Source organism: Platichthys flesus, chromosome 13 (genome assembly GCF_949316205.1).
Source record: "Platichthys flesus chromosome 13, fPlaFle2.1, whole genome shotgun sequence".
Taxonomy (NCBI): Eukaryota; Metazoa; Chordata; class Actinopteri; order Pleuronectiformes; family Pleuronectidae; genus Platichthys; species Platichthys flesus.
The window spans coordinates 18,908,186-18,933,850 of NC_084957.1; the positions used below are offsets into that span (position 1 = coordinate 18,908,186).

Genomic DNA, 25,665 nt, shown 5'->3' on the forward strand with positions numbered 1-25,665 from the left:
TTCCTCTCTTTCTTTTTGTTTCCTTTCACCAGTTCATTCAGAGCACCTTCGTCTCCTGTAGAGTTACTTAGCAGGTCTTGAAAAAGCATTTTACACTATTTAAATCCAACACCCTTAAACAGTATTCTAAGTCCACAGGATTGAGACAGAGGGCTTGTGTCTTTATAGGTTTATAGTTTTTATTTTCATGTTTTGTTTCTATTTGGAAATTGGTCTTTGAAGTATTACTCCCACCAGTTTTACGATGAGAATGTTCATTTTAACTGTAGACACTGACGCTCCCTCTGCCCTCCTCTCGCTCTCACCTCCCTTCGGTATTATACCGCTAATTTTATTGAGGTGTAGCCAGTATTTTGTCATACATTCCAATTAATAGGGCATTGCACATTCTAATCCTGCTTGTTTGAAATTAACAGTTTGCTTTGTGTGTGGTGATGCTGGTTAAAGCGTTCTTTCTGAAACTGTAAAAGTGGCCTGCAGTAATTGATTTGAGGCAAATAAAGACTTGCTGCAGGACCTTGAAACTGAAGAGCTTTTCCCTATTTATTCAAAGATTGTTGAAGCTCAATTTAGCATGCGGAACCCTGAATTGGAGAATCAGTTTTCTTACCCGTGAAGGCCCTGTTGTTGCGTTAATGAGTCCAAAATGTTCCTGCTACAGAGCGCTAATGAGCACTGGCCCTATCAAATAAAGAATCAATTAAAATTAAATTGAACAGCTTTGCCAACTTTTGCAGGGGTCGGAGAAGGAAAAAAATCGTATTTACACAAACGGAACATGGTCTGACCTGCAGACCTGACTATCTATGGTAAACCCCTTAAAAGCCTTCATCAAAAGCCTTCATCTTCTGTTGTTAACCTAAGTGCACATCTGATTATTCATATATGAAGCCACTAATCTAATAAAAGATCTCTTGATGGTGGCGACAGCAAAGCCTCATGTTCAGTATCCTACTTTAGTTTGAACCCATTTCTCTTTGAACCTGTTTCAAGTCTACCCTTTGCATATGCATGCCATGTCCATCCATACATATCGGGCGATCGGTTATTTAACATCAAAATGTAAAATGTATTCAACTCATTACACATAGAAACTGCAGCTTTTTTTTTATTCCTTTTAAAAGGAAAAGGTTTGTGCGCGTTTGAAGACCGTGACTCCCCATCACCCCTCACCATGCACGAAACATTGAGCAGTGGGTGCCCTTAGGTTTGGTGACCCCTGTTGTTGCAGTGGAGCACATTCTCAGGCCCCTGACACACCATGTGGGTCTGTGGGTTGTTGGGGTGGGTGGTGGCTATTGGTGAAGTGGGAGTCAGTAGATATGAGGGAGAGGAGGAAGTAGGAGGTTGTGCTCACATCAAAAGATACAGTTTCTCTCTTCAACTAACACACACACACACACCTGATTTTGTGGGGACCCATCATTGACATCCTTTCATCTTAACCATCACAACTGATGTAATACAGATATAATGTTAATCTTATTGGCCTTACCCCGAATTTCCCTAATTTTGAATTTTAGATATTTAACATTAAATATAATTTTATATTTCTTATTTGAAATTGTGTAAACTCCTGTTGGATGAAATGAACAGCGATTGGGCGAGTGAGAAGTTTGTGCAAAACATTCCACAAACAAGCACAACCAGATGACAAGCATGGCACTCTGCCACCATGTTTGTTTTTATTCTGAAGTTTGATCAGACAAGTTTCTGCAAGTTCACATGTCTCTGGAATTGGCATTAGGTTACATCTGTCAATGTGTCTGGTGTCTCCCACATTATTAAAATCAGTTCTTTAATGTGCAGAGGGTACAACCTTAACTTAACCCTAAAACTGAGTCTCAAACTTCAAACTGCCATTTAAACCGTTGGGATCCTGCTAGACTCCACAAGTCTGATATGTGTATAGTGGGCTCCTGGTACACTGACATACACACACACACACACACACACACACACACACACACACACACACACTCACACACACACACACTAAGTTACTCATAGAACTCTCCATTCGTGCATATTATCATTTGAGTGTTTGATTGGTGTGAATGAGACACATCAAAGCTCGGGCCTTGCTCGTCTTTTCAGTTTTAATTCACACTCATGTACATAACTCTCACTCTCCCTCACACACACACACACACACACACACACACACACACACACACACACACACACACACACACACACACACACACACACACACACACACACACACACACACAGACAGACCCTCCTCCTCCTCTCAGAGGTGTGCTGGGTTGAACCAATGGCGGGCAGATGAAAGTGTGAGCCCCTTTTTGCCCTGATGCCATCTCTCTCTTTCTCTCTCTGTGAGACTGTACGTCTCTCTCCCCCCCCCACTCTTTCTCCCCCCTGTACTCACCCTGGGGAGGTCAAAGTGACTCCCTCTCTCACTACAGAGACCCGCAGTACAATCGGTAGACCTTTGAGCTATGTTTGAATTCCCATTCATCTTTTCCTCCGTCCCTCTTTCTCTTCGTCCAAGAAAGACCCATAAAAGATCAGAGACCATGAGAGAAAGCATTTGTTACTGTGTGTTGATAATGGAGGAAGTAGTCGCCAGGAGAAATGTGTTAATCGTTACTCTAACATTTAAGCAAGTAGCCCACAGAATATTATTGTGGCCTCCTTTTCGGGTTTTTAAATATCCACACTCTTTTGGGATGCAGTCTAACCACTAAATGATCTATCAGTTCATTTCTGTAACTAATTGTTTAGTCTATTAAAATGCATAAAATGGCAGAATTGCCCACCCCCAGAGGGTTTAACTGTTGTCAACACCTGAGAGGATTCAGACTAAACCAGAAATATAATGTTGATATGGATCAATTTACAGATAAACAACTGATACCTATAACTAATACATCTGCAAATAATCTTTTATCCATGTTTTTGTGTTTTGAAATGTAAACTTTACGCACACTCCCATATTCCAGTTTGGCCGGCTGTATACTTTTTCTAAAGGGGCAGCACATACATACAACAGAAACATCTCAATCTATCGGCTCAGTGGGGAGACTTCCTGCAGAGTGAATGCTGTCTGCTGTTTGCCTTGAGGTTGTTGAGGTTTTGGTCAGGATCACGTCGGCATCAGATTTATTTCTTCTTGCATTGTCCCACATTATCTCTTCTGACTTTTGTGCTTGTTTTACTGTGCAGAACTCATAATAGACTGCCGCAGCTGTGGCAGAAGTACTTTTGCAGCTTGCGTGTGTTGGTGCACTCTCCTCTTGTCCACATGATATATAGAATTTGAGGTTAAGGTTAAAGGTTGTTATTTAGCTTGCAAGTTTTTTAAGGCTCCAGGCGTATACGTCTCTCTTCCTCTTGTCCCAAAAGCAACAGACTAAATTTGAGGCCACAGTTGGCCTGAAAGCCGGCCCGGTGGTCAGCTGATTCCTCGAAGTGACACAATGTTTTTCTGACTGCTGACCATCCCCTTTGCCGACTGGCTCTAGACCAGTGGTCTGAGGTTTGTTGAAAAAAGAGCATCCAACCTAAACAGCACGAGCTCACTGCTTTAATTAGCCTACCTAGATCAGAGTCACACAGATGTATTTGATCATGGTTCCTTCAGTGAGATATGATTTTTGCCATCTTAACCACCGTCAAAAGTGTAAACAACCGATGGGGAAACAAACTTTGGACATTGGCAAAAGTGGATGCTGATGATTCTTAGATCACAGCATCTACCGTTTTTGGAGCTGCAGTGAAAATGGCAGAATGTGAACAGCCAGACCACAACTGAAGAGGGTTTGGAGGTGGACATTGTGATTAGATGTCTCACTGGTGAAGACGCTCTCTGTACAGTAGCCACATTTTTAAGGAAAACATTTAAGTTAACCCAACTCAAGCTGCTCATCAAAAAGATCCAGTCCACACAGTTCTTGGCAAAGGAAAAATAAGTCAAACCCATACAGCAGCTTTGCAAAGCTCCTGAGGGACCGATATGATGACTGTCATACGACAGACACGGGTCACTGAGTCAGCTCCAGTGCTGGAAAACTTCTGCACTAAAATTAAAGTTGACCTTTGTTGGGCTACAAAGAAGTAGTCTACAGTTTCCTTCATTTGTGTCAATGTGTCTCTCGACCCTCACCCTGCCCGCTGTAGAAGTCCCTCAGGCATATGATGCTGTGACTTCTCTGAATCTAGGATCACTTGATGAGATTAAAATAAGGCAAATTAATACCAGATGTAAAATTCAAAGTCCCATAAAGAGAAATAGTATCAAAACATGAATCAGACAATTGAAAGTTGATTAATAGTGTTAATCTCGTGTTAGAAACATCATCAACAAGCCCACTCGCCTGCGGCAAATTCTCTACACATTTTCTCTCTGTATTTTCACATGGGCTAACATATTCCAGACATTTTACCAGGGGGCTGGCAGGAAAAATTCAGAAGTAACTGTTTGAGTTAAATGCAGGTCTGTAAGCAGTTTTATTGACTGAAAAGAAATGTTTTGTGATAATTCAGCCAATAAGTCTAACAGGGCGATCCGGGTCAGGATCTGCATTGGTTAACAACACATATAAAAACTCGATTGTCAAAATGGATAAAATTTGACCAAAATTGTAAGAATTCTTATGGTTGTATGTGTATATTTAAAAAAAAAAATTAAGGACAAACCCCATATATCACTTATATACCCAAGATGTAATAGGTAGTTTAAAACTTAATTCTTAACTGATTGTAAGAGTAGGAGTAAGTGATGTAGTTCAGTCCATCATTCAGTCTTTCTGGTGAACAAATTTTTTCCCCCTTTCGTTTGGTCAGATGAAGCAGGATACCGGCTCACATTGCTGATTAGACTATATTGTCTTTTAAGATTCTTATCTGATAGAAAAGGGACCTGGACTCACTTCTGTTTAATCTTTCTTTCATCTGTCCCTGTTTGAGCTTCCTCTCTTTCATTCAATTCTTTCTCTCCAATCTCTCGATAGTCTCATTCTTCTCCTTTTCTGTTTCCCCTTTTTTTTGGCCGTGTAGTTTCTTATGTTGAGGCACCACTCACAAACAGGCTGACACACGTTCCTTCTTCCTTTGCTCTTCCTCTTATTCTGTTGTCCCTAGCGTTCCGTCTGTTTTTTGAAAACCTAGATAAAAGTCTCCCGTCTCTCTTCTCTACCTATCTTCACTTGCTGTTTTCTTCCAGGCCCCATGTCCTATCACCCAGATCATGTGGATAAGGGACACCTGTCACTGTGAAAATGAACTTTAAAGGGTCTGGCAGACAAAGCAGACCATGGGGCAGCGATCAAGATGAATAGAGCAGAGGATCTGTTGGTCTTTTAGTTCTACAACACACTTTTGTCTTGAAGTCTGCTGTTGTGACTACTGGAAGAGCCAAGACTAGACACTTCAAATGAATTTGTCAGGTAGATTTCGATGACATGAGAATAACACAAAACAGGATTATTTCTCTTCACCTCCAATGTATTATTTATTGTTTATTTTGATTAGATTTGTATTAGTCGTAAATGGACAACAGTATGGACATGCAATCAACAGAAAAGGAACATACTATTACGTCATATATTTACAACACATCAAATAGAAACACATCAAACAGAAAAAACAAACGAGAAACCCACATTTTTAACAGAGAACCCAATTAATGAAATAATACAGAGATTCAGCAGCATATCACAGTTTCAAACCAACTTTGAACAATGATGTCCCCAAACTATTGAAATTCTCCTCACCTTCCTCTTTTTATTCAAGTATGTCCCTTTTCTCCAACACAGGGCAATCATTCTCCTGACCTACAGGAGTCCAAAGTCAATAACATTGAACTGTTTTGAAATAACAATAAAACTTTCCTCACCTCTAGTTTATTTCTAAATTAGTATTGTTCACAATATGATAAATAAATGTAAAAGATAGATTTGACAGTTTGGGGTTTTAAAAGTAAACATATTTTGTTTATTGTCTACAGGTTTACTCGGCTGGATTAGTGTGGTTTTTAGTGAGGGGCAATAAACTGACACATATTAACATCAAGTTATTTGCTCCACAACCTTTTTGTTCCTTTTAACTGCTGCTCCCGCCGATTGAATGACACCAAGAGCTCTATGGTGCAACATTTTAGGGCTGATTAACAGGTTGGGACCCATTAATAGACATTACAAAATGTAGCGTTTTATTAAAGCCATCATTTTATTGCATACATGTTGTTAAATATGTCTTGAGATTATTGCACTGCATTAAATTGAAAGTTTGTTGCATTAGTGAATGCAACTTTCACTTCCTTTAAGGAGGGACTAAACTGGTTTCATTATGATTAGAGACTTTCTGGAGAGCATCATCTTGTACCTTCATTTGGTTATAAATATGTACACAAACACTCACACTCTCACCGGATGTTTTTCTCCTCAGGTTGTCAGCGTCCAGTCGGCCTGTCCAGAGGAAAGGCAAAGGTCTGCTGCTACAGCGGCTGGTACTACTGCCAGAGCTGCCATCAGGACAACTCCTTCCTCATCCCAGCTCGCCTGCTGCGCAACTGGGACACCAGCAAGCACAAGGTGGGACAACACATACACACACCCAAGCACACACAATCTGACGTTACAACCAGGTGATGTTAATATGGCTTAGCATAAAGACAATTTTTAAACCGCTATCCTGCCATTGTCCAAATGTGAAGACAATAGGACAAAACCAGCTCCTGAAACGTACCCTTTTGAACACAATATATTTTCATAGTTTAATAGTTTCTATGTATAAAGATGGTTAAATTAACACATGAATCCATTACAATGGTTTTTCGCTAATGTTATTGATTTCCTTGGTGCAGTCGTCCTAATATAGACTCTGATGTTCTTCCTCAGGTTTCTAAACAGGCCAAAGAATTCCTGGAGTTTGTGTATGAGGAGCCTCTGCTTGACATCCAGCAGCTCAACCCTTGTCTGTACGAGCACTGTGAGCCTCTCAGCACTGTGCTACGTCTCCGGCAGCGGCTACAGTCGCTGCGGGCATACCTGTTCAGCTGCCGGGCAACCGTTGCAGAGGACCTCCGACGACGGTAGGTTGGAAGTGAAGTTTTGCGGGTTGGTGCATTTCTGTGGGTGCAAGTAAAATCACGTAATTAAGAATCCTCTCTGTGTTGGTTATATTTGTGTCAAATCTGTTAAATTAGGAAGTATCGGAAAAATGTCTAGACACTGATAAGACCTAAAGCCCAAAATAATGTAACTTTAACAAACTTAATCATCCACTGACAGTAGATGTTGAGCTAATTCTTAGTTATTTTCTACACACAAAGGAGACATCAGATATTATTTTCTGTTTAACATGAAGAGCCTGTTTCATCAGTCACGCTGACGGATGAACTTAAATATTTGCGATATTCCCCCTGTTGATGACCAAACAGTTTATTATACAGACTGTTAACATCTCCTCGTATGATCTGTGTTTGTGGGTGTTTGTGTGTGTGTGTGTGCGTGTGCGTGTGTTCGTGTTTGTGTGTTCTCGTTCATATGTGTGATGTTTGGGGGGGGGCTGTAACTGTTTATCTGAGTGGAATCCCACTTTGAAAGCCTTGTCTGTGAGCTGTGATAGATGCTCCTCGGCCCGTTCCAGGTCACTTATACACTCTGATCTGATGGAGCATGTCTAAAAAAGAATCATTCAACTCAGCAAACACGCTAAACTCTTAAAGATATTATTTCACTGTAACCCCCCCCCCCCATAAAACAAACTAACTGTGAGAATGAATTAACACAATAATAAACTTAAAAGATTGCTTCATGATGCTCCCTCCTCCATGTCTCACAGCTGTAATGATGTTGTCAGGTTGGTATGCAGTTCTCCTTTTGACCCATATTTAGTGATGTGTGCTCTTCCCAAACAATTCCAACTTAGTTCCATCCGTCCGCACAACATTTTCGCAGTAGTGTTGCACACTGTCACTGCGGTTTTTGTAAAGTTTGTTTTGGAGAAGAGCAGCTTCCTCCGTGGTTTCCTCGCTGCAGCCATGAGATGTGAGCAAACATGTCAACAACCTCCAGGGATTATTTTTAAGCCTCTGGTGTTAAAACTAAACTCTCTATTTATAGCCTCTTAGTTTTACTCTCGACAGATGAATGTGTAAACTCATATTTAAACTCTTTAATACAAACCATCAGTAACCTTTTGAAGTATTTTTCCTGCAAGGTACCATTCACTTCAGCAGATGCTTCTTGTCAACAGCAAACATATAATGTTTGATTGACTAACCCAGATCTCCTATCTGGTTTTATTGACTGGAATCTGGATTTGCAAACTCCTAACCCCAATTAGCTTTAGTTGATATCATCGGTCTCGAAGTTCAAATGTTTTTTCTAATCTACTTTGTTAAATCACGTATTCATTACAATAACTTTTGTGCTTTTTGTTGAAATTAATTGAATTGGAGGGACAGCCAAAAGATTAGATTGCGTTCCATTGTTGTATGTCTTCAGCATCAGGTTCTCGGTTAAATTCCCAGCTGGCCAGATCATTTACTGCGTGTCATTCCCGTTTTCTCTACCACTCTGTCCTGTCTCCCTGTCACTGTCACTGTCAAATAAAGGCAAACAAAATATACTTTAATACAATTGATAGTACCAATTCATAAACCTAAAGATAAACATAACAATCAGAAATTATTTTGAGAGAAATTTTAGGTCTCACTTAGTTTTTCTTGCTGCTTTGGTTTAAGCGCTTTAAGCCATGTTTTTAGATTTGGAAAATGTATAGAAGCAGAATAAAACTGTGATTTTTTTTTTTTTTTTTTTTTTTTTTATGAAAAATGTGACATGCTTTAACAGTAAAGTCTTTATTTTAGTCCTTATTAATTGTTTAAATGTCCCATTGTTCAAATATTTGTCCTCAGGCTTGGCTTCTACCTTCTAACTGAAAGTACTAGTATTTTTTATCTACTTTCTAAAAAAACATATTAATGGTTCCCTGTTGCAAAGCAAAGCAGAGCAGCATCGTGGTGTGCTGTGTTTACTTCTTTCCCATTAGCTAGTGCCGGCTAGTGCCCCGCCACTTCCAAACACTGTAGGATTGATGAGGGCCATGGCGCTAAAACCTTCCCCTAGTCATCAGTCTCCTTCAGGAGAATCTGAGGAGAGATGTCTGTTGCAAACGAGCAGAGAGCTACGGACACAGTCATACATCCATCCACATGGGACACTATAGGCTGTGTTTATGACTTTGTGCTATCAAAGGTTTACATCTGTGATAACATGTTGCAAAGGAGACAGAAAAACTGTTTCATAGGGAGGTTCTGCTTGTGTTGTGAGTCGGCTCAGGAGCGAGAGAGAAGACTTTAATCATGAGTTTTCAACACATTATCAGAAATATGTACACTTAAACCTTTATCACTGGGTTTAAAAACTGCCTAAAATTACAGAAACCATCTTTATGAAAAATGTGTTTGACGTGTACTTTGACTTTTTAGTTTGGCCCATGTTCCATCAACTAACATGGAGGAGGCGGGGCTTATGGCCTTTACTGCAGCCAGCCACAATGGGGCGATCAAGGTGACTTGTGTCGTTTATGAGCGGTAACAGCAGTCACAAATGAGTGGTAAATCAAAAACAGAACTTTCTGGTTCAGAAAAATGATCCTTATCCACTTTGTGTGTAAACGACAAGTGACAAACCTTTAGCTTTCAAAAAAGTTGTAGCGACACTTTACTGACACCCTGTCAACACAAACTGAGCCAGATAAGATTCACTGCAGAGATCTAGTTTTTGATTTGCATTAGACTGCAACATGTAAGTATGACCTTTCTCTGAACACACACACACTTATTCAGGTCAGACCCTCCTTCAGTTAACAATCCTAACCGCTGAGTGATGACAGATATTTAATGAAAGGTGTGTCTTCTAGAGTGAAAAGAACATTTGAAATAGAGAAGAAATAAATGGAATCAAATACAAACATGGCTTACACAAATATTGTGAGTTGTTGGTTTGTGTGTGTATTTCCACACACGCATGGATCCATGTTTCTTCTGTTTGTAATCTAATCCTAGAATGTTTTGGTGCTCAAGTGCTTTTATCATGATCAGCACACACTTCAAGGGTGTGTTCACCTGGGTACTGACTACATCAGCAAACGTGTGTGTGTGTGTGTGTGTGTGTGTGTGTGTGTGTGTGTGTGTGTGTGTGTGTGTGTGTGTGTGTGTGTGTGTGTGTGTGTGTGTGTGTGTGTGTGTGTGTGTGTGTGTGTGTGTGTGTGTGTGTGTGTGTGTGTGTGTGTGTGTGTGTGTGTGTGTGTGTGTGTGTGTGTGTGTGTGTGTTGTGGTAACCATTAGTAACGTGCCAAACATAGTAGTTTATCAGTGGTGCCTATCACCATGAGGCGTCTAGATCATACACACACGCATACTTGTGTTTTGGTGACACTCATCACAGCTTAGACAGGAATTAACATGGTGCCATCCATCTTAGCGGTCTGAGAGGACACAAACACACACTCTCTCACTCCTGACCGTGTTTTGTCACCTGATGTCAGAAGATGGAAAGTTACTGACTCTAGATTAACATCATAACTTTGTTTAGCAGCGTGAACTGACACGCTGCTGGTTAAACATTAAATATGTGCAATGTTTATATTTAACTACGGTGTGCGATCACTGTTCCACATATAGGTGTTCTCAAGACTGTGGCTATAATTTTAACCCTGGCCAGGACACATTTAAGAAAAATCTAACTGACACCAGTTTTGTCATGATATTTTTGTGACTGTGCAAAACCCAAACCCAATCGTATGTCTTAACTTTGTAGGTTCTGCTGGAATCATGGTAAGATGCATTGATAGTGTTTCTTGTGTCTTTTCACAGGATCTTTCCCAGAGAATATCTGCTACAGCACATTCACCTCTACTCCATGGCTGACCTGCAGCAGGTACACACACACACTCTTTCAATTTAAGTTTGATGCTACATTTCAACTCATTTAAACATAAATGTTAGTATCGCTGATTGAATAAAAGACAGTTTTTGACATTTAATAATGTTTCTGTCAAAAAGTCACATTTTGGTCTTAAATTTCACCAGATATTCTGTGTTTTGGTTTTCTCGGCCAACAATTCATTTTGTTTAGTAACCTTGGAGAACGACTAAATGTCAGCTCAGATGTTTTTTGCAAATTACAGAGCCTTTTCATTTCTGATTGGATTTCCAAAAATATTTCAACCTTCAGTAGAAACAAATTGTCAAAAAAGAGCCACAGACTGGTCTTGTAGTATTATCGTGGGAATCAGTGGGATTTGTTGTGCAAAATAACATCATTCTCTTTTATTCTTAATCTAATGCAATACTTGTGTTTGTTGGCAAGTGTCCATATCATAATGATTATAAGAACAGCTAATTCCCTCTAATAGTCCCATTAAATCAGGATTAGCTCTTCCAAGTACCCTGATCGAGGTAAACAATTGTCTCAAAGAAAAGGATTCATTTCTGCGGGTATTTTCCAAATTCAAAACAACCCATTGCTCATTATTGCATATTAAATTGGCCGATTTTCTAATTACAAAGCAGTATTTCCCATTCAGTACTAGACTGGGGCAACTCAGTATATTCTAATATGTCCCGCTAGAATTTTTACTGTCTGCACAGACAGTCAGAGCTCATAGTTTCTGCTGCCATGCGCATGCACTCGCACCACGACATAAATTAAATGAGTTCTGTGGGAAACGGTCACTTCTAATGGTGAATCTGCTGTTGACACCAGTTGCACCTCCCACCTCTGGATTAATCCGAATTTAAACATTTTTTTTAAGAGTAGATCATAAAAAAAGGAGACGCACCCTGGCCTCTCAGCATTGAACTGATATTTTTGGTGGTGTGTGGTGGTGGGGGCAGGTCAGAGGAAAAAGCGACTACAAATGACTAAAAAGTTCCTTTGTTTGTCATTATGTTCATTATGTTGTACCCTGGCCCATTTCTTTCACCCCTCTCTGACTCGGAGCTCGACCACAGAGTCTCACGGTGAAAGAAACTGGAACCCCCCCCCCCCTCTCCCTCCTAACCCCCCTCGGCCCCCTACTCCCACAATCTGTGTCTCTCTGCTTCACTAATTGGTCACATTCAGAATCAACAGGCAGAAAAACAAAGCGTGACATCCCTACATTTTTCCCAACATCCCCTTGGCCCCACACACACACTCGGCATACATGTGTTTTGTGAGTTTGTGTGTGTGTGTTCCTCTCTCTATTTACCTGCTAAACTCTGTGATTAAACTAGAAACTGGCTATTTAGTTTTATTTTAACAATAGGTTATCTTTGGAAGAGTCTGCACAGCTCCCTTTTTCTCTTTTCCTCCCCCTCTCACCTCCCCATCTCTGCCCCTCTCATCTCTCTCTCTCTTTGAGATTCTCAAGCACTCTTCCTCTTAATTGGTTTTCCATATTAACAAGCTTGTTTCTTTTGATTCACCTCCTGAATAAAATCATGCTCTTAATCAACATGGCTTTTTTTGTTACTTCACTGGCCTAGAGGTCACTGAAGGCTAAACTCCCCTGGCTAAACCCTGGCCCACGCAAGTCTATTCACCTCCCGACAAATAGCCTCCACCCATATCCCCCTATTAGCAACCAGTTTATTCTGCAGACACCATATGTGTTTGTTTAAGGGCACTCTGCCCTTTTCCTCCACTGGTTTTAAGGATTGTTCGTAGGGTTTTGTGTGAGGATTAGAGAAGTTGGAAAGAAGTTGTGCTTGTGTTTGTGCAACAGGCTTCCCACAGTGACACCCTGGCATCCCCTCTATGCCAGGCATGCCTCTCAACTCACACTTGTCCACACACACAGAGGCCTCTTAAGTAAATGCTGAATGTTATCAGAAACATTTCCAGTTCCTCCACACAGCCTTTATTTCAGGTAGAGCTTAATGTTTGTTCATGCACAACACAGAAGTCTAGGGTGAAGTCAAAGATAATTCTTTGTGACACTAATAATATAAGGAATTATCAAAACTAGAATGGCCCACATTAGAGTTGATACATCTACCAAGGCCCAACGGTCCTGGTGTTAAATCACATTTAAATTCACTGCATCATTATTTTTTATCTGGACTAAATTGCACACACTCAAGACTAATCTCAATTTATATTCCTGCCTTAAGGAGGTACTCTCTACCTATAATCTCCATATGTGGAGGTTTTTATGCTGGAGAATTAAGATGACGTGAAGCAAGTTGTGAAAAATGGCCCAGTCATCTCTTTTTCTGTACCACACATCTGCTAAAACCACTTTAACTACAAACTCTCTGCTCACCGTAGCAAGCGATTAGTTCTTTGTTGTTCGTTAAATCTATTGAGCTGCTACTTCCTGATTTTCGTTGACTCCAAACTACAAGAATCGTTCAAATATAGTATGTAGGTACGTATACTGTAGGTTGGTAAAGGGGAGTTTAAAAACTGAATAAAACCTTTGTGGTCATGATTCACAAGACAAATGGTGGTGCATCGTTCCTGTACCATTTCTTTATCTTACACATGGTTTCATTGTGTTCATGGGAATTTTATGGCTCTTCAGTGTGTAAAATCCAAAGTCAATTAGTTTAAATGCTGTTATCTGTATATATCCACATCATCCATTTTGAAAATCCTTGCCTCTCATTTATCGCCTGTATGGTCACGAGTTAAAAAGTGTCCTGCTTTTACAGATATCCACCTCTGGGTGGTTACTTTAAGTTTAGTTTTTGGGAACCCCCCTGATAAGACAGAGCCCACTGTTGGTACACTGACAACCGACATACATCAAGTATTCTGTGTGTGTGAGGAGAGGATGTTATCCAAACAGAGCTCACCCTGGTCTTTCCAGCCATGTAATCCCAGCTGGCTTTCCAGCTTCTCAATGGAGCTGTGGTAGAGTGTGTGTGTCTGTGTGTGTGCGTGCATGCGTGTGTGAGAGAGCAAGCGAGAGCGAGAGGAGGGCAGGCGAACGGCTGTTGAACAGCAGTTTTAGGGGATTAGGAGGTTTTGGAGCACAAAGACTTGATCTGGAGCAGAGAAAGAGGCTGAACTGGAGGGGGAGGAGTTTAAGAGGATGGATGTGTGTGTGTGTGTGGGTGTCATTTGGAGGGAAAGAGGTTAAAGGATGTGAATCTGGAGAGTTTCTCCTCAAAGCTCAAAGTCCTTTTCCACACTTTAAACTCAAGTCTGTCGTTGCTGTGTTTTTTCAAATCCTTTAAAACTTTCAATAACATATTTATGTCTTTCAATAATTCAATGTTGTAGGTAGTTCAGACCAAAGCCGCAGCTGTAGTCAAACTCAACAGGACATTTACAGAAGGAGACACAATGCTTATGCTATGTCTGGCACCTGGGGAAAGAGCAGAGCAAGAGAAAATTTTAAAATGGAAAGGAAGATGACTGTATTTCGATCTTTCCCATCACTTTTAAAAATTGCTACTAATAAATTACCATTCATTTGTTTCATGTTCTAGAAACTTTGTGAAAGGGTGAGTAATGACAACCCATTCAGATTTTGGCTGATTTGATTAGAAGGGGAGATCGAACATTATTATTAATGTACATTATTTTGTTTTTGTTTTTTTTGCTTAAATTTTTGTGGCTTTCTCAAGGAATAGTACATTGATCTTAATGAAAAAACATCAACATATTCAAGGGTCTGATATCTAAGAGTGTCTGGTGGATTGACTGTTAGACCATGTTGGAGGACTGATTGCCATTCTAGCTGAATATACATTTATTCTTACATGCAGTTGACATGAAGGAAGTTTAAAGCCATAGGGAGTGAACGTAATTGATATTAATCTGGAGGGGTTCTAACTTATATTCGCCCTGTCATACCAAAATATTTTTACATTTATAAAATCTGCAGTGACTGCAGTGTTCTACTGTTGTGAACGGCATAGAGCAGTCGTTTCCAAACCTTTTCGATGTCTGTTATATCAAAAAGAAGTTCTGTCAGCTTTCAACCTCCTCGTGACCTAAGAGCTATTTTACTTTTACTTCCTGCACAGGAAAAATAAATTGGAAAGGTTAGGGAGAGACTGTAGTCTGACAGTATATATAATTTTGTGCAACAGAAATATCTTTTATTCTTCATCATATGGAAAAAGAATTTATGACACGCAAACAAATTATGTGTGTCCTGGAGACAGAAGTTGGTCCGACCCAGTCGACCTTGAACGCCCATCAGAGCATTGAGAGATCTGCCAGCGGTCTGACTGCTGGTTGACCCAGACGCTCAATATTTGGCTTCAGTCTTGTCTTTGTTGAATGGGCGAGGGTACGAATTAAAAAGGGTTGAACTTGGAAGTTCTGGTCTGAGTGATTGTCCCAGTATGATGCTGCTGGCAAGTGCGACTTTAATGTAGCTAATTATATTGTCACTGGATATTTATAGCAAGTGTTTACAGCAGTATCAGCAAGCTTTTGGGAATTTTAGGAAAATCGAGGAAAAGGGTTCTGAATTTAGAGAACTAATTATCAGGTTTTTTTGAGAATTCTTGTGTATTGTGATAAATTGCATCCAGGTTTCAAGCACCTTCGAGAAGCTAGATTTGATCTACTTGTTGTTTTCCTAATATCACCCTTTCCCTCTTTTCATCCGTCCATTTACTTCTATCACCCTCCATCCATCTTTATGTGTCTCCCTTCATTGTTTCCAGTGTCCCTCCAGAGTACCAGTCAGCCACCAGAGCTGTTCTGTCGTTTGATTCTGCCCAGTCCAATTATAGAGGTCCTTAATTACTGAGGCTGTCAGCCTCCATCAGGAGAGCCATTCGTCATGTGGACTGGGCTGGACCGGACTGAGCAGTCTCTGTAGGTTTGGTGTGGGCCGTGCTGGACAGAGACCGTTTATTTTAAAGTTGTTGTTTTTTCTATTAAACCTGTGACTGTTGACAATAAGTTAAGAAAACAATAATAATATGCGTGTTATTAAACTCATTTCAAGGTAACAACCATCATAAATTGTTTTCTGGGGGAATCCATTCATTGTACAGTTTATAAAACGAAGACGGCCCAGAAAGCACTCTGCTAAGGCAAACACCCTTTCTCAGTATGTTGAAGAAAGTGCTGACAAAACAAGTCCTGGATATGTCAGTTTTTCCCTTTTTTGCTACAACATTTAATGGATTGTTCCTCGGGTCACGTCACACCACTCCACAAAATGTCATTGAAATCTGTTTTGTAGCTTTTGATCAATCCTACAGACAGACAGACACCAGAATATCACGTTGTAGAACACATACCTGAAATTGCACATACTCACAGATATCAGTCCCACTAATTATGATATTTTTTCATTAACATCCATGGATTATTCCCTGGGACATTGTTATATAGGGTGTGTTTTCACCAATGCTAAAGAAAGTGAATTTCTGGATCCGGCCCTTTTTCGGGATCTGCGCGGGTTCTTGCCTGCCCTGTGTCCCATCCTTCCACCAAGTTTAATGGTTTTAATTGAAAGTCTTTATTTTGGTTTAGTTCGGCAAAAAACCAAAGAAATTCTACTTCCTATCATATGAGACAAAGGAACAAAGGTGGAATGATGTAATATTTGGCAAATTTGAAATCATTTACTTGCTACTGATGATGCTGATAATTTGATATGATACATCATATATTGTGCAGAATGTGTAGTGTGAGTGAAAGCCTCAGTCGCTGCCCTTCATCTCGGTGTAAAGTGCAGCAGTCTCTGGCCCTGATGTTTAATTTTCTGCAAAGTGGATCAGAATACCTCAGTGCTCTGTTTCCTCTGTTTGTGTGTGGTTTCTTCTTCCTCTCTCCATCTCATGTCCTCCTCTTCTCCCCTCGTCTAACAAACAGCATGAGGAGGTTATAATTGGGAGGTCCAGAGCTCTGCCAGGTGGAACCACTTGAATACAGGCTCTCGCTCTCTCTCAAGATCTCTCTTGTATATTGCATCTCTAGCACTCTTTCTCTTACTCTATACTGTTCTCTCTCTCTCTCTGTCTTACTTTCACTCCTCCTTTACGCTCATGGCTCATGGCTAAGATGGAATTATTAACATCATACGACAAAGCTTTGTGACTGTATATAGTTTTTACTTTCTGCAAGATTCCGCACAGCTTTTCTTTTCCACGTTTCTCTGAGTAATCCACAGTCTATTCATGACCACACAGCTCTACCCCCCTGCTGCTAAAACCCCCTACACTCACTTCTTTAAGGAACTTGCCAAGCGTTGCCATTAAAAGGCGTTCACCTCATTTACTGTCTTCCTCCTTCCTTCCCTCAGTTTCCTCTCCTCCTGTTTTCCGGTCTTCCCTCCAAGCCAAAGAGGATACTACTTTCTTGTGGTGATTTTAAAGTCGGTCTTAAAATTAAGTGGTGGAAGACGGAATACTTTATAGGAATACCACAATATAGGAATACTTTGAAATCCAACAAGACCTGTGTGTGTCAACTCTTACTTGTAACAAAGTGTCTCAATCGCACCTTTGTGGGTGTTAGAGTGCCACCTCACAGAGGTTTGAATCTGAATGAGACAGAGAGAGAGAGAACTAAATGAGCCCGACCTGAACCCGACAGACTCGATCCTAGTCCAATGTTATGCCTGATGCCTGATGTCTGCGTGTGTGCGTCTACACTCAAACAATCGAGTGGTGTGCCACGAGGTTGTCCTCTCTTTTTTGCCATTTCTATGCATCTTCTTACATAACAAGTTTTAAAAGTGTCTTGTACCAAATCTATGCAGATGATATACTATTATACATTTATTTTACCCATTCAAAATGGGATTTTACATGTTAAATGTAATTGAAAATAGCATGACTGACAATTTACAGCCTGATGCTGCTGTTTTTCTTCATGTCATTTTTCCTCACCCGTTTCCTCCTCTCCCCTCACCCTGCAGGTGATTGATGGGAAACTGGCTCCCTTCCTGTCTAAGGTGATCAAGTTTGCCAGCTCCCATGTTTTCAGCTGCAGTTTGTGTCGAGAGAAAGGCTTCATCTGCGAGCTCTGCCAAAACGGACAGGTCATCTACCCCTTCCAGGAGAGCGCCACCAAGAGGTACACACACCCAGATCACATTTCAATCATTTTTGATATTTTGATATATTTATTCAAAGTAATCTGGGCTGTAGGATTTTAGGACTTGTAAAAGATAGACAAGACCAACAAGCATGTATAAGAATGTATTCGTATAAAGAAGCTACAGCTTGAGGAATGCCTCCTTTGCCTGATTTATGTTGGCCTGGATTGGTCATTTAACATGAGGCTGCATCTTTTAAGCCTTGGAAACTAAAATCTACACTTCCTGAAGACTGAAATCATTTATCTTTTAAAGGTGCAACCTGAACATGAACCCACTTTGTACTCTTGAGTGTGTTTTTTATTTCACAGCCCACACAAAAAAAATTATCAGAATTCTGCTTTCCTTTTTACAATTTTAAGAATTTTTAACTAAAGTGTAAACTTATTTGTTTGCAGTTTGTGATGTATTTACTGAATCTGAGTCAGTTTTTGTCTTTATCCACCTTTTAAATATGCGTCATGTTCAGTCTACCTTCAGAAGCCTTTGGAGAAGTTCTCTAAAAGGCAGTGGGTGTAAGAGTGTATGAAAAAGCTCTCATCATCATGCACTTCAAAATTTTCTCTGGAGAGTGACTGAATGTGCCCTTTCAGTTATAACCTATCAGTCCGGAGCAGTAGGAAAAGTCACAGAGGTGTGAGGACTCAAACTGATATACGACATTAGAAAGGACGAACAATGAGCTAGAGGTTCAATTCAGTTTGGTTCCTGGTTATCATGTCCAGAGTTGTTTTTTTTGTTCTGTTTTTTTAGTACATCCTCAGTACTTGAATGCTTGCGCTTGTCTTTCCTTTTTTTCTCGCGAGGGCCAATTTAAGGGAGAGATCTTGGGAGTTGACATGTTTTGGCCCGGTCCTGACTTCATCAAAGTTCGATTCTGTTGACCGAAATAAAAAATAAACACTCACAGAGAATTTTAGTTTTATTTGACCAGGTTTTAATTGTATATGTGGCACTTAAAGCATAAAAACAAACAACCTCAGAAATGAAACTGTACTTTCCACAAACATTGTCATGGTTCCTTTGGATTATCAATAGATGAGAGCAAGGTCAGTAACAACCGATGCTATTACTGGGTAGCAGATTGTGTTATTGATTTTCAGTTTTTCATTAAATTTTTCCATGAGGCGAGAACAATTATAGAATCATAATTCCATAAATTGTACTGGTGTTGAGCTAAATATCTTATGCTGGTTTAATGCACGAAGTCCGGACATTCTCCTGAAATTATCAAGAGGGGCTGTATGTGAGAATGTCCGGGTCAGTTTCTTGTGTTTCCTGTCGGCACTCTAGTAAAATGCGTGTTGCTGACATTTCTTACGCACAACCAAAACTCTCTGTATAGAGACACAACGCTGGACAGGAGTTAAAAAGTAGATATTTGGGTGATCTTGTAGAGTTGACCCTTTAAGGTTTGGTGAGGGCATCCCGTTACATGTGTGAGCAGTGTGACTGAGCCTGCTGCTTGTTAGGAACACAGAGGAGTTGGAGGGATTGTTTTAATGACACAGTCCAGAGCTTTGTCTTTGCCACCGATAGTCAGAGCGACAGAGAGCAGAGCGATAACAGCCCATCAGGACAGATTCTTAGAAGACTCTGAGCTGTGGAGGGAAACGTTGACACACACATACACACCTTCCTTGTTGAGTTGTGTTTTATGGCTTGTGGAGGAGGTGTTAAGTGTTAACTGATAACAGCTGAATCTACTGTACAAACTAGAACAGAGCTGTAAAGATTCACTGAGTCTAGCGTTGTTGATTGAGTCATTCACACGCAGACAGAACATAAAATGTGGTGTTAGTGGATTTATGAAAACAGCAATTAAATGTGTAATGTCGTGTGTAATGTTTGTTGTTTCTGACAGTAATGGTAACTCAGGCAGGGGACTGTACTGTGAAGCAAATGCAAAAGACACAAGTACTTTATCATTGTGTGGTTTAAAAGAATCTAAGAAGATCAATAAATCAGTGGCTAAAATTCAAAGTTACAAACATTTTTTTTCTCATCAAACTGAGAAAATCATATTAATAATGATTTCTATTTTATTAGGGATTTTAACAATGGTCAAAGACACTTTACATAAGATCAAAACCAAAAATTCTAATAATAGGTAGTATATATATATATATATATATATATATAAAATACACAAGTTGTTAGTCCCTGTGACTCGCTAACCTGTGTGATCGTGTGGTTGTGTGCTTGCAGGTGCGACGGCTGCGGTGCTGTTTTCCACACCGAGTGTCGACAGAAAGCTCAGCCGTGTCCCCGCTGCGTTCGGCGAGAGCTGCACCACAAGAGGCCGTCCTCCTTTTGGTCTCCTGATGACGACAGCCCTGGGTGTTTTCACGTGCCTTACCAAGACCCCTGAGACACACACACACACACACACACACACACACACACACACACACACACACACACACACACATACACACACACACACACAAAAGGGATATCAATGGGCGCTGCTGGGCCATGACAACGGGACAAAGTCTCTATGTTTGTGTGTTTCCAGGACAGTTTTGGTCAGAGGATGAGCTCTGAGAATCTGCTTCGTCGTCAGGTTTGTGTTCATGTGTGTTTACCTGTCAACACACACCTGAGAGGAGCCCGCCTCGCTCCTCTGTAAAGAGCAGGGACATAACCAACTGAAGAACTGCTGCACCAGGCTTCACTCAGTGAGCTACTCGTGTTTAGTCGTTGAAAATTGTCACAAATGTCAACGTCCTCCTCCACCATCGTGGGTCCCTTCACCTCACCCAAGACCTTCCACTTATTTTTTTATTCCAGGTGTCAAAATGTGTAAAATCACAGCAGGTAAACTGGAGAACCTCAAACATAGGGTTGAAACATGCTGGTGGTTTACTCTAAACAGCATCTTCCACTTGCTCATGAAGTCATACTTATGTTTTAAAATCTGGTGAAACATTTTCTGGTTCCAGCTTCAGGTATGGAAGCTTTGCTCCCTTTTCTTTTGGGCTATTGGTCAGATAAAAGAATATAGATATAAATGTCTCTCCTAAACCTCTGGGAGGAAGTGCTTTTCTTTGTTTACAGACTCAATTATTACTTGAAGAAAAAAACTGATGAATCTGTAAAGGAAAAAGACTCATAGGTTTCAGTCCTGCTCAAATTTAAGTGATGGTCCACCTGAAACTTTCTCAAAACTGTAGCTTTAAAAAGTGGCTTTAAAATATTTGCAGGGCAACGGCAGCTGTTGTCGACTTGGATTCTTGTCACTGATGACAATGGAATGAAACATTAAAGGGAATGTTCACATTTGTTCAAGTCTTTTTATTTACAACAGATTTCCATTTAAGGGATGATGGAGAAAATTCACCAGCCTTTTTAATCCAAAAACACTTCCCACAATTAAAGATTCTTCAGCAGTGTCAGTCAAATCAAGTGGGTTCATAATCCGCAAATTTTTTGTGTGTCAAATTCCTGTTTTGAGCTGCATCTCAGCGAGGACACACCGTAACTGGGACTCAAAAAAAAGAGAATTTTGTAAACAAAAAAGGTATTTTTGTTTTATTCAGCCTGTTTAATATACATTTTTAACTTGTGAATATAGAAACTAAATGAGTAGAAACTAGTATACAGCTTGATCAGGCACCTCTGAATATTAAAATAACTGTAGAGCATAGACAGGTGCATTCATTTCCGTTATTTAGTGTGGAATTGCTCAAAATTCTGTTAAAATCTGTGATATTTCTGCACAGACAGTGTGAAATGTGTCCCTTACAGAATCTATTCATGTCCTTTATTAACAGGAGGAAGGAGGCATGTGAGGGTTTTAAGAGAGACTTGAAAACCTGTGAACGTACCCTGGACACAACATTAACTTTCAAGCACAAGATTTCAATTTTCTTTGTGGTATATGACATTAAAATTAATATCTTTCAGGTGTGGACCGTTATAAGACGAGGAAGCAATTTTAAAAATGTGATTTCAACTGTTTTCTGAACTATTAGAGACCAAGGATTTGTCTTCTTATTAAGGAAATTGTTCGATAGTTGTTCGAAAATAACTGCTACAGCTATGATCATTATGCTAGAATCATGACATCGTCCCCTTTTCTAAAAAAATCCTATCAGACTACACGTTGCAGAATCACTCTCAAATACTTTACTCAGATTTTATTTATCCCCTAATTCAACTCTACCTGAGTCCAAAAGAAGCAGTGGGTTTATCTTATTTTGGATGAGATTTGAGTTTTGGGAAAAATATCAATCAAATGTGGGAAAGTTCATTATGCTAAAAAGATGGTAACATAACTTTTTCAACTTGAAATCTTTTGTAAAGAACTCATTGCAAACTGACGGCTGCTGCTGTTGGTCAAAAAGGAAAATATGAGTTCTCTCATAATAATAATAACTATTTGTATAGCCCTTTTCAATACAATTGACACAGTATGAAATTAACAAACAGAGATTCTTTGATCAGATCAGGGATCATTCAGGATTCAAGCAGAACCTTTGTATTTGGAATTTTAACTTATAAGTTTGAATTGCTGTGTTGAAATCGTTCTCTTCCTCTTTCATAACATCTCATCCTCTTCTCCCCAGACTTAATATCAGAGACAGTTATTTAATGTGCAACGAAGGACGTTTGTTAACTCACTCATTTTTACCAGTTTCTCTATGTAAATGTACAATGTAAAGATATTTTTAATTTTAAGAAGACTCTCAGTCCGAGAAAATATTCTTCTCTCTCTCTAAAATACCAGAGGCAATAATTTACTGTAACTTCTCTCTCATTGTTGCCTTCCCCTCCTCCTCCTCTTCTCTTCCTCTGTGATTCTTCCTCCTGTTGTGCTTTATTCATGCAGAATCTATCCAACGTGATAGCAGCTTTAGCTTTTAGTATTTCTATGCAACCTAGATGGCCTTTCTGACTCACAGCTTTCATATGTGTAAAGGTCTGGAAACACTTGTTCACGTTTTCTTGAATTCTTGCAACCGCTGCAATTCCGTCCAATTTTAAGACAAAACTCACTGAAGTTTTAAAGATCTTAAGTGTATTGATAAGGCTCCTTTAGGACACAAAAAGTAAACCACAAAAATTTACTTTATTAAGTATTACAGTTGAATGTTTGTGATAATTAGTGTATATTTAGTTTTTATTAAGTATCAACAACTAAAATTAAATATCTTCTGAAGTTTTTCCTCCAAAATTTTTAAATTACTTTGTAAATGTACTATCTCTACGATAAAAATGTTTTGTCAAAAACGAAAAACCATTTGAAAAGATAGAAAACTACGACTTTATCGTGTTCAAAATCACTATTATTATTGATATTTTAAATTGGGGCCTTTGTAAAATATCCATGATCTTCTGCTTTAAAGAATCTGATATTCTCGATGGAAATGTAGGTGCTTCTAATTCCTGCAATTTGTTTTCTTTCATTTCAATGTTCATTATTTCTCTTTCACTTCACTCTGAGGCTGATTCTTTTTTTCATCTTTTTGAGCAATAAAAACTTTCACTTTCTAATGTGAATAAGCGGTTTTAAAAGTAAATCAGCACCAAACTGAGTTACAGGTTTATGAGTACATGTGTATTTCACTGATCAGACCCAAACAGTTATTCATGTTAATGAAGCATGTAGAAAACTGAAGATTGAAACTAAATAACCCTGTAGTTTAACATTTGGCAGGATAAGTGCACTGATGTGTTGAATTTAATGTGATCTGTTTTTACCTTGGTTTGAAGCCTGCAGCCACGTCAGGTGAAGTGTTATTAAGTTATTGTTGCCTGCTGCATAAAAAAGTATTTTTGATATGTATTTTTTATTTATTTTTGTTTGTTGCTGTATTTGATTTGTGTAATATGGAGTCCACCAGGTGTCAAGATGTATTTTAATCTCGTTTCTTATTTGTGCACACAGAGTTCTGCTCAGACCTGCTTCTGCCAAATTTGAAACCCAAACTGGAAGATTTTGTGTCATTCAGTATAAACTGACTCTGAAGCAGACGAGTCCGGAAAAAAAAGTCTTTCCAAAACAAAGCAGCCACATCGGTGGATCTGGTTCAGTTTGCACGACTAAATATGTCTTAAAAACAAAACAGATTTCAACAAAACAAGTTTTCCTGTCAAATAGGTTTAAGGGAAGGTAAACAGTATTTAACTTTTATAGAATTTCTCTTCATACTTAGATTTTCCCTCCAAATATAAACTGTTTCATGATGAGGAAACATTTGATTTCAAACTTGTGTTGAACTTCATTTTCAAGTGTATATTTTGAACACAATGAGAAGTTTCTTTCTGAAGACTATTAGTCCTACAAGTCCTGGTTACACCCAAAACGTTTAAATGAGGCTTCAGTTACGTGACGGTTTCGGCTCCTAGCTACAGCAGTTCACAATCCAGATGACTTGAACGTGCCAGTGTGTGTTAAGGTTTTTTGTACGTCTCTCTTATGTCTTTCCTCTCCCTCTGTTTCGTAGATGTGAAGAAAGTAACAATCCGAAAGTTAGTCTTTTATGATATGTTGCAGCCATTTTCATTTTTCCATGTTCATTTCATCATGAGAACAGGATGGAACTGTTCTATATGTTGCAGGCACATTATGATCTTCGCAGTATTTTTTACTTGATGCTTGGAGAAGAGTATATTGTACAGTATTTAAGCAGAGTAAATGGACTGAACCTCTTCTCTACTTTGCACAATTTAAGTTATTTGTCTTGTTTTTTGTATCATTGTTTCTTTTCATTGCAGAAAAACTCTTATGCAAGAACAGGGAGTCGATTATTTAATTTAATCTTCCTCTTGTCTGGTTTTGCTCAATTTGTCTGCTATAGCCACTGATGCCAATAAAGACAAAGTTCGTAAAAGTGAACATGTTTGAAACCTTTGTGTTGTTTGTCAATTTTTTTGGTGTATTTTACTTAAAAGGGTAAAGGCTAAATAATAAGCGCTGATGTTTGCTTGCATCGTTGATAACAGCGAAAACTAGAAACACAAGCCATGTACAATATGTTGTTATGAGCACCTCAGCAAAGGTATGCGTGACTTTCGTTTAAAGATTTCAAGTATTTGAAGTTTTGATTTTAAATTTAATCAACAACATGGACTGGGTGAACTAAAAATGCAAAAGAATAAAGTATCTGGTAACAGGTAACCTGGAGAGAAAAGTCACTCAGCTTAACTCTTAAAGACACTCTTGAAACCATCAGTTCTAATTAAAGATGGATGTGATGGCTCCTCAAAAGTGAAACCAAACCTCTGGTGGCTGGCTGCAGTATAGGTCTTTAACCTTGCCTCCTCCATGTAAGCAGGTAGGACGTGGGCCAATCTAAAAAGTCAAAGTACACAACGTTCTCAAAGATGTTTTCTGTCATTTAAGTGTGAATTTTTATGATACATGTGGTTTTAGTTCGTTATTTGACGACATTAAAACTGGGTTAAACATCATGATTGAGAGACTGACCCATGAAAAGCCCAAGATGGCGGCGCCCGAATCGAGGATAGTTTGGCTTCAAATTAATTCAGTGGCAGAAAGTGGAGATGTTATATAGATTATGGTTAGAACATGCTGGTTTAGTGCTTCTTGAACAGCGAAAGGATTCTGAATCCGGGACTTCTATAATGTAATAGATTACATCGTTGTAGAAGTTC

The 25,665-nt window shown here is 39.3% G+C and overlaps 1 protein-coding gene across 1 annotated transcript in view; it reads left to right on the forward strand.

Moving 5' to 3' along the window:
- plekhm3 (pleckstrin homology domain containing, family M, member 3) overlaps window positions 1-24,886 on the forward strand; it is a 30,718-nt gene extending 5,832 nt beyond the window's left edge. Inside the window, exons 3-7 of the mRNA XM_062402808.1 lie at window positions 6,415-6,560; window positions 6,867-7,060; window positions 10,853-10,916; window positions 17,863-18,020; window positions 20,251-24,886. Coding sequence (XP_062258792.1) covers window positions 6,415-6,560; window positions 6,867-7,060; window positions 10,853-10,916; window positions 17,863-18,020; window positions 20,251-20,413 — 725 coding nt within the window. The 3' untranslated portion in view covers window positions 20,414-24,886. The remainder of the gene's footprint in view (window positions 1-6,414; window positions 6,561-6,866; window positions 7,061-10,852; window positions 10,917-17,862; window positions 18,021-20,250) is intronic.
- The last annotated feature ends 779 nt before the right edge of the window (window positions 24,887-25,665 follow it).